General features: G+C 33.2%; 1 protein-coding gene across 1 annotated transcript in view; it reads right to left on the bottom strand.

Moving 5' to 3' along the window:
• Positions 1 to 15,692: 15,692 nt before the first annotated feature.
• Positions 15,693 to 18,697, bottom strand: part of b4galt5 (UDP-Gal:betaGlcNAc beta 1,4- galactosyltransferase, polypeptide 5) — a 44,181-nt gene continuing 41,176 nt past the window's right edge. Inside the window, exon 9 of the mRNA XM_019868429.1 lies at positions 15,693 to 18,267. Within this exon, the coding sequence (XP_019723988.1) occupies positions 18,120 to 18,267 (148 nt within the window). The 3' untranslated portion in view covers positions 15,693 to 18,119. The remainder of the gene's footprint in view (positions 18,268 to 18,697) is intronic.

Below are 18,697 nucleotides of genomic sequence, written 5' to 3'. Positions count from 1 at the left end.
GTATGTGGAACTGGGAGTCGCGGCTTGGAGTTGAAGCGGATTACGTGGGACAGAAGATGTGAGCCTAATGCGAGACTAATAAAGTTTTCTTGTCTTATCTTACATTTGTCACACACATTCATGAACTAGATTAGACAGACTGCTGAACATCAGCAAGTGCAGTTGCATGTGTGATAAAAGGTATATTCTTGGTGACGTAATGAGGAAACACCAATTTCTCCAGTGAGAGGTCACATGCCAATAATTGCCAGCCTCAATTGACGTGTGAGTGCTTGCTTGAAGCAAGAAGTGAGCAATGACTGAGGTGGCGCTTGCAAGTGGGCTTCCCATGCATTTGAACAGATCTGAAGTCATTACATTATTGGATTGGAAATGACAATCAATATAATGCACAGACCATACAACTAAAATTGATCATCATTTAATGTAATCATAAATTGAGGTTTTTTTTTTTTTTGTTTGTTTTTCAGTCTTTACCTGCAGGGGAAAAAAGACCAGGGGGTACAGCAGCAGTGCGGCACTGCCTCTCTTGCCTACCATGACCGCACATCCCTGACTTGTTCGCTACTTTGCAGATTTTGTGTGTTGAAATGTAAGCCACTTCATAAATGAGGTATTACCCATCACTGTGCCTTCAATGCTTTTTCCTCAGGTTGATTCTGTCTTCATTTAAAGGCAATGAGTGAAAGTAGCACAAAAGGGCAGTCCGTAATGGGCAAATCTGGACGAGCAGATATCACGCTTATTAAGGTCCGTTTTTTTGTGGTTTTGCTGATGTTCAAACATTTCCCTCATTACCATCTTATTAGCTACGAAAAAATGATTCACCACGCAGTTGACATTTATTGAAGTAATTGGAAGGACGTCTTGCCAGAGGAAGCAATTGAGTTTATTGAACACAAACGTCACGTCCTTGTGTGAAAATCAGCTCGCTTTGCCAAACATGCCGCTCACAAGACTGTAGTCACATGATGTGGTGAGCTGACGATGTGAGGTCATGAGGTGATAGCATGGAGGACATTAAAGTGTTCGTAGAATCAGAGGTTATAGGTGGAGCCATGAAATGAACAATGGGGGAGGAAAAAGCCTGACCTCCCAAAGCGCGTGCACCGTCAGCCATTCTTCTGTTTAGCCTCAGGACATTGTCTCCGAGAAATTCTCTCGAACAGAGAACGGCCTGATGAAAACTAGACGCAGGAGTCAAAAATAAAAATTTTGCAGGGGCAATAGAGAGTGGATGCAAAGGGAGTCGAGGGCTTCAGATGTACGTGACTACTCACAAAAAGTTTGCAATATTCAGCCTTTGGTGGAATTTCAGTGTGAACCAACAATGCGCAATAAACTTTACTGGTCAACCTAATTTGACCTTCTCTGAACTTGTGAATGCCCGTTCCTACTGTTCAGTGGAGTAGTACTTTTTGCGCAAATTTTCAGCATGATGTCTTTGATCCACTGGTGAAAGAACACTTTGATTCTCTCCTCTTTAATCTATAATTGCTTCAAACAAAAAGTGCATGAAGACAAAGTGTTTAAGATTGCACGACTGTCTGTGTCTTATGTGTTGTGTTGTATTATTTAGTCATTTTATGTTAACTGTCATGTTGATGGCGGCGCGGGCACCCGCAGCGGCTCTTCTCTCTCCTGTGGTTGAGAGGAAAGAAATTTCATCTGTGCTGTATGTGCGCATACAGCACATTTGACAATAAAGTTGACTTGAACTTGACCTTGCTGGTCTCTCACAAGGAGCCAAAGACAAAGAATTTCCAAAGACGTCCACTTCAGTCATTTCTGTTACAACTTGCTGATGCCAACTTTTAAGAGCCAGTTTGCTGCGTGGCAAAAAAAAATAATTTGAAACACATTGAAAACACATTTGAACTAAAGAAAAAAGAGCAAGCATAAAATGTATAGAAAATACTGTACATATAGTAGTTCTGGTCTGCATGGATGTGCCTTTTAAGAGGCGGAGCCTGGAGGGGTACGTGACGTCGTCATGTTTTTTCATTTCATATTACACGACCGCAGTATTAATCAGAGTACTGTAATTTTGCTCGTGCTGACACGTACAATGTTTTCATACTTTAAACATTTTCATTCCCCTTTATGGATATACCTAAGAAGTCTAGGGTGAGGAAATGCAATGTTGAATCATGCTTCATAAGGCAGTCAGCTTGTAGGCGTGAATATTTTTGCCGAAATGTTGTTGCTTGTTGGCTTGTCATGTGCAAGTATGAGAACATGGCTGATCGTAAGACAACACGAATAAAGCCTTATAAAAACATTCTGATGCCGTCCGATAAAAAAAAAAATATATATATACTGTATCTATTTATAAATAGATGAGAGAGCCCTTGACAGCGGGTGCAGGGACGAAGCGAGCTGAGAGAACGGCTCGCTGAAGAGGAACACTGGCACTGATCGGCAGAGATGTGACAAGGGCAGGCCGGCCAGAAGACGAAAGGATGGGCAGTCTGAGACAGCCACGTCAAGCAAGATGAAGTGTACAATGGAAAGCAGGCCAGAGTCACAACAAAGCTGTGCGAGGTTTACATGTTCCAACACATGTTCCTCCAAACACATGAAGGGATGCTAAAAGTGTCACTCGAGGCGCTGAACAACACAGCCCAGTTCCATTTGTGACTCGTTCTGATGATTTTTTTCCTTTTACTTGCAAGCAGAGACTTGAGATACTAGCACTGTATGGCAGCAGTGGATTCAATTTGACTCAGTTCTGACACGATCCGAAAATGAACCACATGGTAAATGGATCCCACAAACGTAGACTCAGACAAATGACAGTCCAAAAAATATTCATTTACAGAAAAACGAAGGACCGACAAAGTATAAAATCAAAGCGCTGGCAACAGAAAACCAAGATAAGCCACTATAAACAAAATCCGCTTGTAAATGGGATGGTAATTTTGATATCTGAAAGTAGACAGCACAAAATGGCCAAAATTCAATTACATGAAACTAAGAATTACAAGAAATCTAAAAATACTGACCGTAATTTCCGGACTATAAGCCGCTACTTTTGTCACAGGCTTCCAACCCTGCGGCTAATTGAATGATACAGTCTGTTTAAAGATTTTTCCAAAGGCCGCCAGGGAGCGCACGAGCAGAAAAGGTAACAAACAGTGAGACACTATCATGTGGCACAGTGAAAACAACCGGTGATGGAACGGCGCACTTCATCTGTGATTTGAGCTGGACTGCAATCCAAAAGCTGTGTGGCCAGGTCTATGACAGACTTGACTGGACACAAAATAATTTCTACGAAGGCTTTATTCACGACTGAACATGTACAGTATTCATAAAATAAATGACTGAGATATGTCAAATGGGACTAACTAATAGAAAAGTACACAAAGATAGACAACAGTAGTGGCTTGTGTTGTATGTGCTCGAAACACGCGGAAAACAACCAATCTCCCCTGCTTCACTGCTATTCAAACGACCCACCATGCAACACTGTTCAAACTCCCAAACGACAACATTTTACTCTTAATATTAGCCAGGTTACAAAACCGATTGCAGATCCATCAGGTCTGAAAAAGCACAGCTCAGCTTTCGTCTCACTTCACAATAGGGGTGTTCACACGGCACACATTTGAATCGGTGCTGCACCGACGTATTTTGTTGCGATATATCTTACACCGGTGTAAATTTTGTGGAGCGTTCACACGTAAAAAGCTGCTTACTAAAGAGAAGCGTGTTAACCCCAGGGCAGTCCCACTTGCGTTCAAACGGCAGTTTCTGCGGCCGTGCAGTAAGATATAGTAATACGGAAATAAAACATACGCATGCGTAACATGTACTTCCTTTTCCCCGCCTTGTTTGTGACAGATCGAAAAACCATGGTTTATACTTCTCCAGACAAACCAACGCTGTGGTCTATCAGACACCGTAAAAGGATGAGAGAAGAGAGAAAGGAAAGATGACGGAAGTACAAAAGAGCACGAAAGCAACGCATTCAATACGTGTATGTAATCAACTCTTCTCATGTGTAGCGAGGCTACCCCGGAGTAAATTTTTAAACCACCTCTTGAGCAGGGTTAAATTTGCTCCGGTTTAAGCTGTTTTCAGGTTGAACGCTCAACTGGGGGCAGCGCCGGTGCTACACCGGAGTAAAAGTTGCCGTGTGAACACCCCTTTTGTGGTCCAAGTCTCACAAGATTTCCCACGAGATGATCCAACGCTCCTTTTAAAGTGACAGTGTTCCATTTATTAAACGAGGCAGCATTCATAACAACAGTCATAGCACTGTATTGTTCAACTAGCCACATATGCCAAAAGAAAACCTCCCGAAAGACGTTGTCATGAAAGTTGACATGAAAGAGTGGATGGTAGAAAGCCTAATGAAGGAATGGTTGACCGGGTGCTACAGCAAGCGAGGATTTTTTCATTTTAAAACAAAGCATTACTCGACAGGGAATGGTGGCTTTTTTTTTTTAAACCAGCCGTGTGAATGCCACATTCAGGCATTATTTGTAAAGAAAAGTTAAGGTATATTATTAAACATTGAAACCTCTTTCTGTGTAACATCTTTCTTTGCGAATATCTCATGTTACAATCTGGGCACCTGTTGCTGACAGACAGATGCGGTTTGTGTGTGTACAAAATGGTTTTTCCTTTAAAAATGTAGTGGGTGCGGCTTATAATCAGGTGCACTCTATAGTCCGGAAATTACGGTACTAAACAGGAAAACTATCCAAACGAGCAACTATAACTGTGAACAAGGCATCTAGAAAATTTCTCTTGAGCAAACAGCGAGCAAGGCCAATCACCCGACAGTGACTAGGCAGCTTCCTTAAATCCATGGCAAGGCTTGACTGGTAACACGAAACAGGTGCACCACTGAAGAGGCACGCCCTCCACTCCAGCTAGTGCTGAACACAAAGACAAAGACGGAGCAGAACATGACAAGTTAACAATGAGCAACAGTTTGTCAAATAATCGACAATTCTTAAAAAAAAAGAGGTTTCAAGCTGTTCCTTGCCACTCCGAGTTGTCAAACTAATCAAAAAGCAAAAAGAATTAGACGGTGTGTATTTGAAACAACAAAAGACTGGAGTTGTGGATGAAGAGAGTCCATTGTATTGTATTTGGCTTAATGCTAACATACAGTCCAACCTAAACTGGCAATTACATGTTAACAGTTAGCAACAATAGTGGCCGTTTTGGATCCCTTTAAGCAACAGGTATTAGTACACAAATGGTGGAGAAATGCATATAGACATATCATTTAACAACAGACACAGGCATACTGTATATATTTGTCATTAATGAAAAATGACTAATATGGCAACATTTTGCCGAGTCACTCACATAAGTAGCAGTAGTAGTAGTCGTAGATTCTGCATCGTTTTTGTCTACATGACTGCCTCGTGGTGGTCAAGGTGGATATTGCACGTTGAATTGGATTACAGCATTAAGTTATGATGCACAAACGATTGAATTCTTCACAATTCATTTAATTTTGTTATTCCTGTTTTTATAGAGGGATACCACCACTCGTTCCTACCGACTGCTGTCAGGCTGCTGAATAAACATGCGTGAAAACCTGTAACCATTGTAAATAGCACAGCCACCTTATGTATGCATAAAATGCATAGATGCAACTTATATTTATATTGCATTCTATACTGTGTACAGTTCTTTATCTGCAACATTTATTTATTTTGTGCATGCAACACTTAGTTTTTTTTTCTTTTCTACCCCCCCACACACGCATATGCATCCACAATTTCCTGTAAGGCACTGTTGTTCCGTTACTCAAACGTCTGATTTAACCAGATATGAGCGAATGGGCCCTTCAGTGCATGATGTCAGTACTTCATATAGAAGGTACACACAAAGCTAAAAATTGTCACAAGCTGGAGGGCATGTGTACGTGCGACTGTGTGTGCATGTGTGTGGCACACTGAGACCATGTTTGGAGGAGTGACACACAAACAACTACGTGCTTTCCGAAACTAACGGCAGAGGAGGCATGGGTGAAAAGAGATGGTGATCCAATTTCACCCCAGTAATCGCCACAGATCCAATTGTTCCTAATCTGCTTTCTTATGTGGATTTCAGTTTAAGGCCCTCTGTAGGGACATCAGACACCCAAGTGGCGGAGACGCTTTCAATGACATCAAAACCAGTAATTGGCATGCCACTTGAGGGGCTGTATGTGGATGCATTCATAACAGGGATCTGTGTGTGTGAATAAGCATTGTTGTACAGGTTTATGTATATATATATATATACACACACACATACATATATATATATATATATATATATATATATATATATATATATATATATATATATATATATATATATATATATATATATATATATATATATATATATATATATATATATATATATATATATATATATATATATATATATATATATATATATATATATATATATATATATATATATATATATATATATATATATATATATATATATATATATATATATATATATATATATATATATATATATATATATATATATATATATATATATATATATATATATATATATATATATATATATATATATATATATATATATATATATATATATATATATATATATATATATATATATATATATATATATATATATATATATATATATATATATATATATATATATATATATATATATATATATATATATATATATATATATATATATATATATATATATATATATATATATATATATATATATATATATATATATATATATATATATATATATATATATATATATATATATATATATATATATATATATATATATATATATATATATATATATATATATATATATATATATATATATATATATATATATATATATATATATATATATATATATATATATATATATATATATATATATATATATATATATATATATATATATATATATATATATATATATATATATATATATATATATATATATATATATATATATATATATATATATATATATATATATATATATATATATATATATATATATATATATATATATATATATATATATATATATATATATATATATATATATATATATATATATATATATATATATATATATATATATATATATATATATATATATATATATATATATATATATATATATATATATATATATATATATATATATATATATATATATATATATATATATATATATATATATATATATATATATATATATATATATATATATATATATATATATATATATATATATATATATATATATATATATATATATATATATATATATATATATATATATATATATATATATATATATATATATATATATATATATATATATATATATATATATATATATATATATATATATATATATATATATATATATATATATATATATATATATATATATATATATATATATATATATATATATATATATATATATATATATATATATATATATATATATATATATATATATATATATATATATATATATATATATATATATATATATATATATATATATATATATATATATATATATATATATATATATATATATATATATATATATATATATATATATATATATATATATATATATATATATATATATATATATATATATATATATATATATATATATATATATATATATATATATATATATATATATATATATATATATATATATATATATATATATATATATATATATATATATATATATATATATATATATATATATATATATATATATATATATATATATATATATATATATATATATATATATATATATATATATATATATATATATATATATATATATATATATATATATATATATATATATATATATATATATATATATATATATATATATATATATATATATATATATATATATATATATATATATATATATATATATATATATATATATATATATATATATATATATATATATATATATATATATATATATATATATATATATATATATATATATATATATATATATATATATATATATATATATATATATATATATATATATATATATATATATATATATATATATATATATATATATATATATATATATATATATATATATATATATATATATATATATATATATATATATATATATATATATATATATATATATATATATATATATATATATATATATATATATATATATATATATATATATATATATATATATATATATATATATATATATATATATATATATATATATATATATATATATATATATATATATATATATATATATATATATATATATATATATATATATATATATATATATATATATATATATATATATATATATATATATATATATATATATATATATATATATATATATATATATATATATATATATATATATATATATATATATATATATATATATATATATATATATATATATATATATATATATATATATATATATATATATATATATATATATATATATATATATATATATATATATATATATATATATATATATATATATATATATATATATATATATATATATATATATATATATATATATATATATATATATATATATATATATATATATATATATATATATATATATATATATATATATATATATATATATATATATATATATATATATATATATATATATATATATATATATATATATATATATATATATATATATATATATATATATATATATATATATATATATATATATATATATATATATATATATATATATATATATATATATATATATATATATATATATATATATATATATATATATATATATATATATATATATATATATATATATATATATATATATATATATATATATATATATATATATATATATATATATATATATATATATATATATATATATATATATATATATATATATATATATATATATATATATATATATATATATATATATATATATATATATATATATATATATATATATATATATATATATATATATATATATATATATATATATATATATATATATATATATATATATATATATATATATATATATATATATATATATATATATATATATATATATATATATATATATATATATATATATATATATATATATATATATATATATATATATATATATATATATATATATATATATATATATATATATATATATATATATATATATATATATATATATATATATATATATATATATATATATATATATATATATATATATATATATATATATATATATATATATATATATATATATATATATATATATATATATATATATATATATATATATATATATATATATATATATATATATATATATATATATATATATATATATATATATATATATATATATATATATATATATATATATATATATATATATATATATATATATATATATATATATATATATATATATATATATATATATATATATATATATATATATATATATATATATATATATATATATATATATATATATATATATATATATATATATATATATATATATATATATATATATATATATATATATATATATATATATATATATATATATATATATATATATATATATATATATATATATATATATATATATATATATATATATATATATATATATATATATATATATATATATATATATATATATATATATATATATATATATATATATATATATATATATATATATATATATATATATATATATATATATATATATATATATATATATATATATATATATATATATATATATATATATATATATATATATATATATATATATATATATATATATATGTATCACACACACACACACACACACACACCTATTGCATGAACAACTCGTGAATTGCACGGCATGGCCATCAACACTATACATACAGTGCATCAGGGTAATATGCTTCAATTGCGCAGAGATAATTTAACTCAAGCATCGGGGTGCTTTTCCCCACACGACAATGAGGAGATTGGTGAGATGATGATTAGACAACACAAACGCTGGACAACGCCCCGTCTCGAATTGACGTGCTGTCAAACACATCCCAACTATTTTAGTTTTTAATATGTTTGAGCAATATCCCCCAAGATTTTTTACTAAAATATCCTGAGCAAAATTGAGTGCACTCCATTTGTCACCATAATAACAAGCAAGCCACAACTTGATGGGAGTCTTCAGTTTAACAGAGACCAAGCCCTCCGCAGGGATAATGTTACGTTAGTAAGGTATCTCAACGTCAATTGATATCACAAACCAGAGACTAGTTCAAATTAAGCAAGTGGGCGTCTTCGTGTAAAGGTCAGCGTGACAATCATTACTTGACTCAGTATGCCGTTCCTTGAAAATATTGCCTGACATTAAACCGGTCTGGGTCAACAAAAGGTTGGGGACTGCTGATATAAGGTATATATTTGCACAAAGGGATTTGGACCCGCTTGATTTTGTCTTTGTATCCCCTTCCATACGCACTGCTCAATGTGACAGAAATGCCCAAATTGTACACCCGCATCACATCGCTCTTTTCCCTTGTTCTTAATGGGGTATGCTTGTTGCACACCATTTTGTAGCCTCGGCACTTACGCGCTGCAATTGCTGCTTCTTCAGGAGATGATCCGAGCTCATTTTTCCAGGCGCCGTCTTCTTCTTTACCCCCCTGAGAGACTGGGAGATTTTTTTTTTTTAAGTACAAAGTGATCCATTGCTGAAGTGGATTGCAAGCGAGCTAACTCTAACCTAAGGCGCTTTCAGAAATTCACTTTGACGCCCGTGCACTACTCAGAGTAGGTGTGTTCGGAGAGGTCGTGCGCTCCAATCTCATTAATTTCCGAATGCAGCCAGCACTGCCGCACCGTGTCTCTGGTCGGAGCACCTCGTGCCTACCGCCGCTATTGGTGCACTCTGAATAGCCAAACAACAAATTTAAGTTTCCTATTGCACCAACACCGGCTCTGAGATTATTTTTTAATGTGCCGCTAATGTGCAAGTAACTGCTTCTAAACTTAAAATAAACATACAATTAAACAAATAAAAACATAAATTGATGGGGGGGACTGAACGTGGGGTGGACAGATTTCTGCAAGGCTGTAGACCAGGGGTGTCAAACATACGGCCCGCGGGCCGGAACCGGCCCACGAGGGGGTTCGATCAAGCCCACGGGATAATTTAAAAATGAAAAAATGCATAAAAGACACGGAACGAATATTTTTAATAAGATGCAATTCATGTATTATCCGCTAAGGGGGACACTGTTTTCTCTTTAGTTTGTAAAGTGTAGGCGGGGGTTACATTTAGATTTCATATGCACATGAGTAAATGGTTTAAAAAAATCCTTTCTTGATAAATCTCATTTAATCTTAAAATGCATGACTATATTTTTAAATTCTAATTGTTCAAGTTTTGTGCCTTTGTACAACAGTGAGATCAGTTGCACTGCATATATGTGAATGATAAAAGTAAATTGCACATTTGTCGAAGGAAATCTAAGGTGTTTTATGAAATGTTAGGTAAATGAAATGTAGGTACCTTTCAACATTTTCCTCATGTTCTTGTGCTTCGCTATCTCAAAACAAAGGAAAGGCATGATATTTTGGTTATTTATAGCAGAGTATGGTATAATTTTAATGGTCTGGCCCACTTTACGTTGACCAAGGCCGTATGCGGCCCACAATATGAAATGAGTTTGACACCCCTGCTATAGACCTTCCTCAACCAGCCCCAGTGTAGTGCCATGTGCTGAGAGGGTGAGAGCAGTGCACAAGTGAGTATGCACGCAGCAGCTTAAAGCGAATATTCAGTTGCAAGAAAAAGTACACTTTGGAATTACCTGGATTTCTGCATAAATTGGTCATGAAATGTGTTCTGACCTTCGTCTAAGTCACAACAATAGACAAATGCATGAACTAACACCACATAGACAATTATATGTTCTGCAACTGTTGATAACAAAGCTTTGTGTTGTCAGGATGCTATCAGTGTGGATACTCCAGCCCCTTTATATCAATCTTGGGGCACGCACAGGATGATTCTGGCAAATGTCAAGTTTCCACTGAGTGGGATTTGCAGGTGTGTAGGCTAAATGAGAGTGAAAAGAGCGACTGAAATAGCTGTGGAAATATTCTCTGCGGGTTTTTATTTTTAAAAAAAGATGGCCCACAAGAAAGTCTCAGGAGCAGTGACAAAAGTGCTTCAAACAACCAAGCAATGCAGGAAAAGTGGTTAAGATTGCATGACTGTTGAAGTGTGTATTCTGCCCATATTTAGTCATGCTGTATAACTTTCCCATGCCCGCAGCGTAACTTTGCGTCTTTGAAGCAATCATCACTTAAAAATGGTACATTCCTTCCTGGAGACCTTGTAGAGACGCACACATACCAAATGAATGCGCCAGTTGATACAAGCGAAGAATCGCTTTTGGAGAAACGAAAGTCCTGATGCCTCACCATGAGTTTCGGTACCGCCCTTCTGATGATATAAATATGATGTGAATCCCTTGCTTCTTTGCACTCGTGACCACCGCAGCCATTGTCTGTAAACCACGGGTGCCCGGAATATTCTATTATTAAAAGCTTCGAAGAAACTGTTCATCGACTCCAGCCTGTATTTGGATAACCAACATCCTCCTCAGCCGAAATTCAACCAACACGCAGGGGAAAGAAGGCCACTTTGCCCCCAACACTGTCTGTGTCGTATATTATGTGTTGTTATGTTATTTTGTTATTTTATGTTAACTGTTCTGTAATGCGATTTGCTACAGCTGCAGCTGGTGTGAAAGCGCTATATAAATAAAGATGTAGCGTAAATGTTTGGATAATTAAATGGTGGCACATGGTTGGCTTTCTCGCTTGATGCGTCTCCGGCTTTTACTTTGAAATGTAATCAAAATATTATTTGGAATATTTAAAAATGGAACCACCAACTACATCGGGGTGGCTCAGCGATCGTCAGTAAATGACAAGCGGTTCAAAACAAAAACACAGTCAGAGCCACTGGATCTTTATAATTTTTTTTATTGGTGTACTTTGACAATAACAATGATGGTATAAAAGAAAATCCCCATCATACAAATTTCAATAATCAAAAGATAAATATGCCAATACACAAACAGATCCACGTAAGGCTGACATCAAGTTTTGACAAGTGGCTTAGAGGGACTCAAATTCAAGGAGAATGCCCCTCTTTACAAACAAGGACAATGCCATGTCAATAATTCAATCATGAATAATTTAGTGGAGTCTGTTTCTTGACTTTATTGGTTCAAACCCATAGAAAATAACTTGGGAGATTTTGGAGCAGATTGCGTCGCTGGTTTGGGTGCCAGTATTTTTTGTTGCATTTAAAGCACATGGTGTTTTTGGCCTTATAGTGGAGCCCACTCATCAACACCCCAGCTGCTGTCACCCTTGGAGATGTCGTGAGCGGAAAAAAAATACAAAGGCAGGTGCCCACTTCTGCCATGACACGTCTAGTAAATAGCAGCATCTTAGGTGGGTTGGGCCACTTGAATGCAGAACGCATCCGCAAACGTGAGAGGAATCCAAATTTGGGGGAGCGAGGATACTGAAATTTTTTATTTAAAAAAATGCTGTGCTTGGAAGCAGTGATGTAAAAACATGGATGTCATCGCTATGTAAGCTTCATTTAAATGGCACCCGCACCAGCCAAACCCACTCAAAATCCTTGTTCTTTATGCTACCATCTGTAGTTAATTTAAGACCTTATAGATTTTCTAAAACACTACACACAACAATATTTACAATGATCTATAACTTGATATGCACTTATTGAAATTTAAATATTTTTGCTTGTAAAAAAAAAAAAAATGGAAATAAACATTTTGAGTGGAAAACACTGCAATAAATTAAGAAGCTTTTAAGGCTGCCAGTTTTGTCAGATGCCCAAGTATGGTTCCTTCATTTAAACCAGCATAAAATGGATCAGCAACCAGGCTCCGTCTTTGTCTGGACCGAGACCATTTACAGTATGTGTGTGTGTGTGTGTGTGTGTGTGTGTGTGTGTGTGTGTGTGTGTGTGTGTGCGTGTGTATACACACATATATATACACACACATATACATATATATACAGACACACACACGTATGTATGTATGTATGTATGTATGTATGTATGTATGTATGTATGACTGGCCAGCATACTTCTATCGCCAACTGCAAACAAAGACTGTAAACCAGTCAGTCTAAACATTTTTCATTGATCAGAAGTTGGATGAAGCTGCTTGTTCTACATTATTGAAGACAAAGCCCAAGACTGACTATACACGACTCATTAGGTCTCTTCATGTAGCAAGCACCTTTCATGTCAAATGCTTTTGTGAATGCTCCTAACCGAAACCATTTGGTGTTTTCGATATGTCCATTGAGCTTTTAACTTAATGCAACGATGAAGTAAATCATATACAGTGTTTCATGTAAGTGTCAAGAAAAGAACCTGCTGAGTTGTTCACTATCAGGCTCCTCTAAATCATTATCAGTACAGGAAAAGAAAACTACAAAACCTCAACTCTAGAAGGAGTGCAGTTCCACCTCTGGAGGGTTTCGCCATTTCACTCAAACACGCATGGAGAAGCTTTAATCCTTCACACAAATACTGTGACTATTCACGACTGCCACTGAGCACCTCATTAGCGTTTCGTTATGAGCTAAATACGCGCTTTGACACCAAACCAACAATCTGCTGATGGTTGAAGGCAGGAAAAAATTTACCATATTGTCCAAGACCAAGCAAGTACAGTGGAACCTCTGTTTTTTTATACCCTAGTTTTCTCTGAAAAGTTTTTGGGGAGTATTTTTTTTCTATGCCCGTTGATAAAATTTACCAAATTGTGTACGAAAGGTTCACGTATTCCACAATGCAAGCTTTTACAAACAAATCAGAGCAATAAACCTCCAGTCCGCTGTCGCTGTCCGGCATTCAGGCAACCTCTATGTAACGCATCCTCTTAAAGTCAGACATTCAAAATAAAAGCACACTGTATAATAACAGTATCACCACATTTTCTCAGGTCACATTGGGGGCATATTTAGCAGTTGTGTTCGAAAATCAAGCACGCAATAGATTGAATGTGACTGCCAAAATGCCAAATAAAGCGTGGTGAAACTTCTTGGCATGCTTGTATTTTGAAGGCTTGATTTTTGACAGATGTTACGCCGATGTTACCCCAACTTGTCAGAGTGACGCCGAGCAGACCGGGAGGCTTGTTATAGCCTTGAGTTGTTCATAAAAGCTTGCTTACATTGTAAAATGCGCCTTGCCGTCAGTTAAACTTTTTTCTTTTTTTACACAATACAACAAAAAGAGAAACACGGCAAAATTCAAGAAAGAAAACCCTTCCCGACTGTTGGCGCCATGAACAGTACTCAATAAAAATGTTCATTTACCCCCTTCAATAGTCATTTATATTTATTATTTCACATTGTGTGTGTAAATGACTCTATAATAAATCTCTATTGAATGTATTTCTTGTTAATACTTTTGGAAGTCTGGAACAGATTACATTGGAATTGCTATTTCCTATGAGAATTACTGCTTTGGATGTCCGATGAGTTAGTTTCAGTCAGATTCTCTGGAATGATTTCATGAAAACCCAGGTTCCACCGAAGTGCCAAATTATCCCCCCCCCCATTTGTAGATTAGGTTTGATTTGTAGATGTACAACAAGAGGTATTAGTTAACAGGAATGATGAGAATGTTGGTACTGGCACATGTCCTTCGCATTGTTTCAAAAAAAGAGCAATGGAGACTTTTGAGAAGAATACTCCCAAGCAGGCCAACGCTATCATCACTCCGTTTCAAAGGAGGTGCTCAATGAAAGAATTGGAAAGCTCACAATTAATTGGTTTTCTTGCTCTTCCTGCGGTTGTCACACAAAATGGCGTCCTCAGACGTGTCTGCTGAGCAGTTGAACACACACCGTCCTAAATGAGTCCCGGTTTATTTCATCAGACCTCACGTCTGCGTGAAATAAAGCTGCTCCCAGGTATAAACACAGGATCCGAACCTCACAACCCCCACACAAATACACATGACTACAAGATTCAGTGCGTCCAACACAGCCTGTCATACATCACGTCATCATCAGCACATCAACTGTCAAATTATAAAAAACAAAAACAATTACAGAAAATAATCCAGAAGAGATCAAATAAATAAAAAGAGGTCCAGCCTCACTGTGGGAACAACAGTAATTCACCACCCCCAAAAAAATGACCCAAAAAAATAAAATGTATACAAGGCAATATGAGTGAAATGGAGTAGCTTTGTGACGAGAGGACAGCCAGTGAGAGCATGTCTGAATTTGTATTTTTTTTTTAATTTCATTGACCCATATATTTAAGTTGAGGTGGTCAATTTAGTACACACTTAAATCAAAGAAGGGCAATTATTTGACCGCCGTGTACTAGCAGAACGCTGGCCGATGTCCGTGCGCGATGTTCGACTCGCTCGCGACGCGACAAAACAAGCTGACACGGTTGGTAATCGACGAGATAGAAGCTGATGCCTTAAATATTCAGATCTGCGAGAAAGACGTATTTAGTTTTGAAATAATATTACGGAAGGCAGGCATCGATACAATGCTAAAGAGGTTTACAGTGGGCGGGGGGACACTGTGCAATCTGACAAATAGATCAAAAAACACCTGTAAACACCATCTGGACAGTGACAGCAATCAAGTACAGTATCTCTACCTCCAGTTAGCTCATGTGAAAACTTAGGTTATCTCACACACACACACACACACACACACACACACACACACACACACACACACACACACACACACACACACACACACACACACACACAATTGGGTCTGTGATTATGCAAGGCAAACAAAGTGGGGTCTGAAGTCAATCCTGTCACTCTCACTCTGATGACACGACAACTTGATCCATACAAGCCATTTGCATAGGCTCTCCCTCGCTAACATACTCTCAGACAAGAAAGCGGCCATGCAGAGGTTCTGAGAAGACGTCCTCCTTCATGGGGCGGCGTGTTGACTTAGGCAAAGATGCGCCGAACGCAAGCTTTGCATACGCAGTCTGTCTCTGTAGTCCAATGCGAGTGTATGCTAGCACCTGCGCTATTGCATCGGTATGGTGAGGCAGTCGGGTCAAAATTCATCTCTGTGATATTACGGCTTATTGCTAACAGGACGAGAAAACGCTCTCCCACCCACAGCCACTCGCTGGCAGCCATGTACACCCAAAGCAACAACACAAACACAAATATCACAGTCTTCAAATGGTACGTTCACAGGGTAAAATATAGTTGTAAGAAATTAGCAAGGTATTAATATACTCTAAATTTAGCATCAACTATCTCACATATAGATGATTGAACACTCTTCATAGTTCTTTTCATTTGTAGATTTTGGCATACGTTTTGCAGAACCAGCTGCAAGCTCCCACGCGGTAAAATGTGTGTGTGTGTGTGTGTGTGTGTGTGTGTGTGTGTGCATGCAAATATTTTCACAGGACTACTGCATTCATGTAATAAGAAGTGCAAAAGCAAAATAAGAGACCACATCATCACTTTTTAAGTCAAACTGCTGCGCACGTGCAAGAGTGGCAAGTGTGTCTCACGGCCTATTTTGTAGAACTAATTTAAACTGAAGTGCAGTGATGAGTTAATCGCAGACTCAATGAAGGAAATTAATGACTCGATGGGTGTTGAAGGCCAAAATGGTGCAAAAGGCATGTGGACACTGAAGACTAGATAATCCCAGATGAGTGAAGTGGTGGACTGTGGCACAAAAAAGTGCAGCATTTATCCCGATTTTCTTGTATGATTTAGCCAGCACGCGTATTTTGAGTCTTCCTTTTTTTTCTTTTTTTGCATACCCACAAAAGAAAGAAAGCACGAACAAACTAAAAAGCTTTTCAGCAGTGCCGCAACTGGTGAGATATGGCTGATGTCCCAGAGGACTTTTGATTCCCAGGTGGTTTCTCAGTCCAGCTCTGCCTACATCAGTAGTCGGCTACAGGTGCAAGACTTCTGCTCAAGCTGACCGTGACGTTGGTGTAGAGAGGCCTCTTGGACACTAGGGGGGAGTAGTTTAAGTTGTTCAGACCATCCACTTTCTGCCTCTCCTTTGAGTGGCGGAGAAGACTATACCTGCGGGAGCAATCACACAATTCATCACGTTTGCTTTTTTCAAGGTATTTCAGTTTAACTTCTACAGTGAGGCCGTGACATATGTTTGGCTTAAAAGTATACGTTTTCCAGCTATCACATAGACCATATTGTGTCAAAACATTTTTTGACTTGACTTCTCCTTGCCGACGTGTCGGATCGGTACTTGGTAACAGCAAATCTTCAAAATTGGTTTAATCAGGTCCAAAACAATAACATTTGTTGATCACCATCATAAGACACAAATCATCTTTATCCGATGAGAAAAATGACTTAAAAAATAAATTAAATTAATAAAAAATACAGAGTCACTCACAACAGTTGAGAAACTCCTCTTCATTTGTGTCTGAATGACAGTATTCCATTTGGGCTTTGGTGGCCAGTTCATGCACCACATGAGCCACATTGGACA

The sequence above is a fragment of the Hippocampus comes genome, unplaced genomic scaffold (genome assembly GCF_001891065.2).
Source record: "Hippocampus comes isolate QL1 unplaced genomic scaffold, H_comes_QL1_v1.1 scaffold41, whole genome shotgun sequence".
NCBI lineage: Eukaryota > Metazoa > Chordata > Actinopteri > Syngnathiformes > Syngnathidae > Hippocampus > Hippocampus comes.
This window is presented reverse-complemented; position numbering and strand designations above follow the sequence as displayed.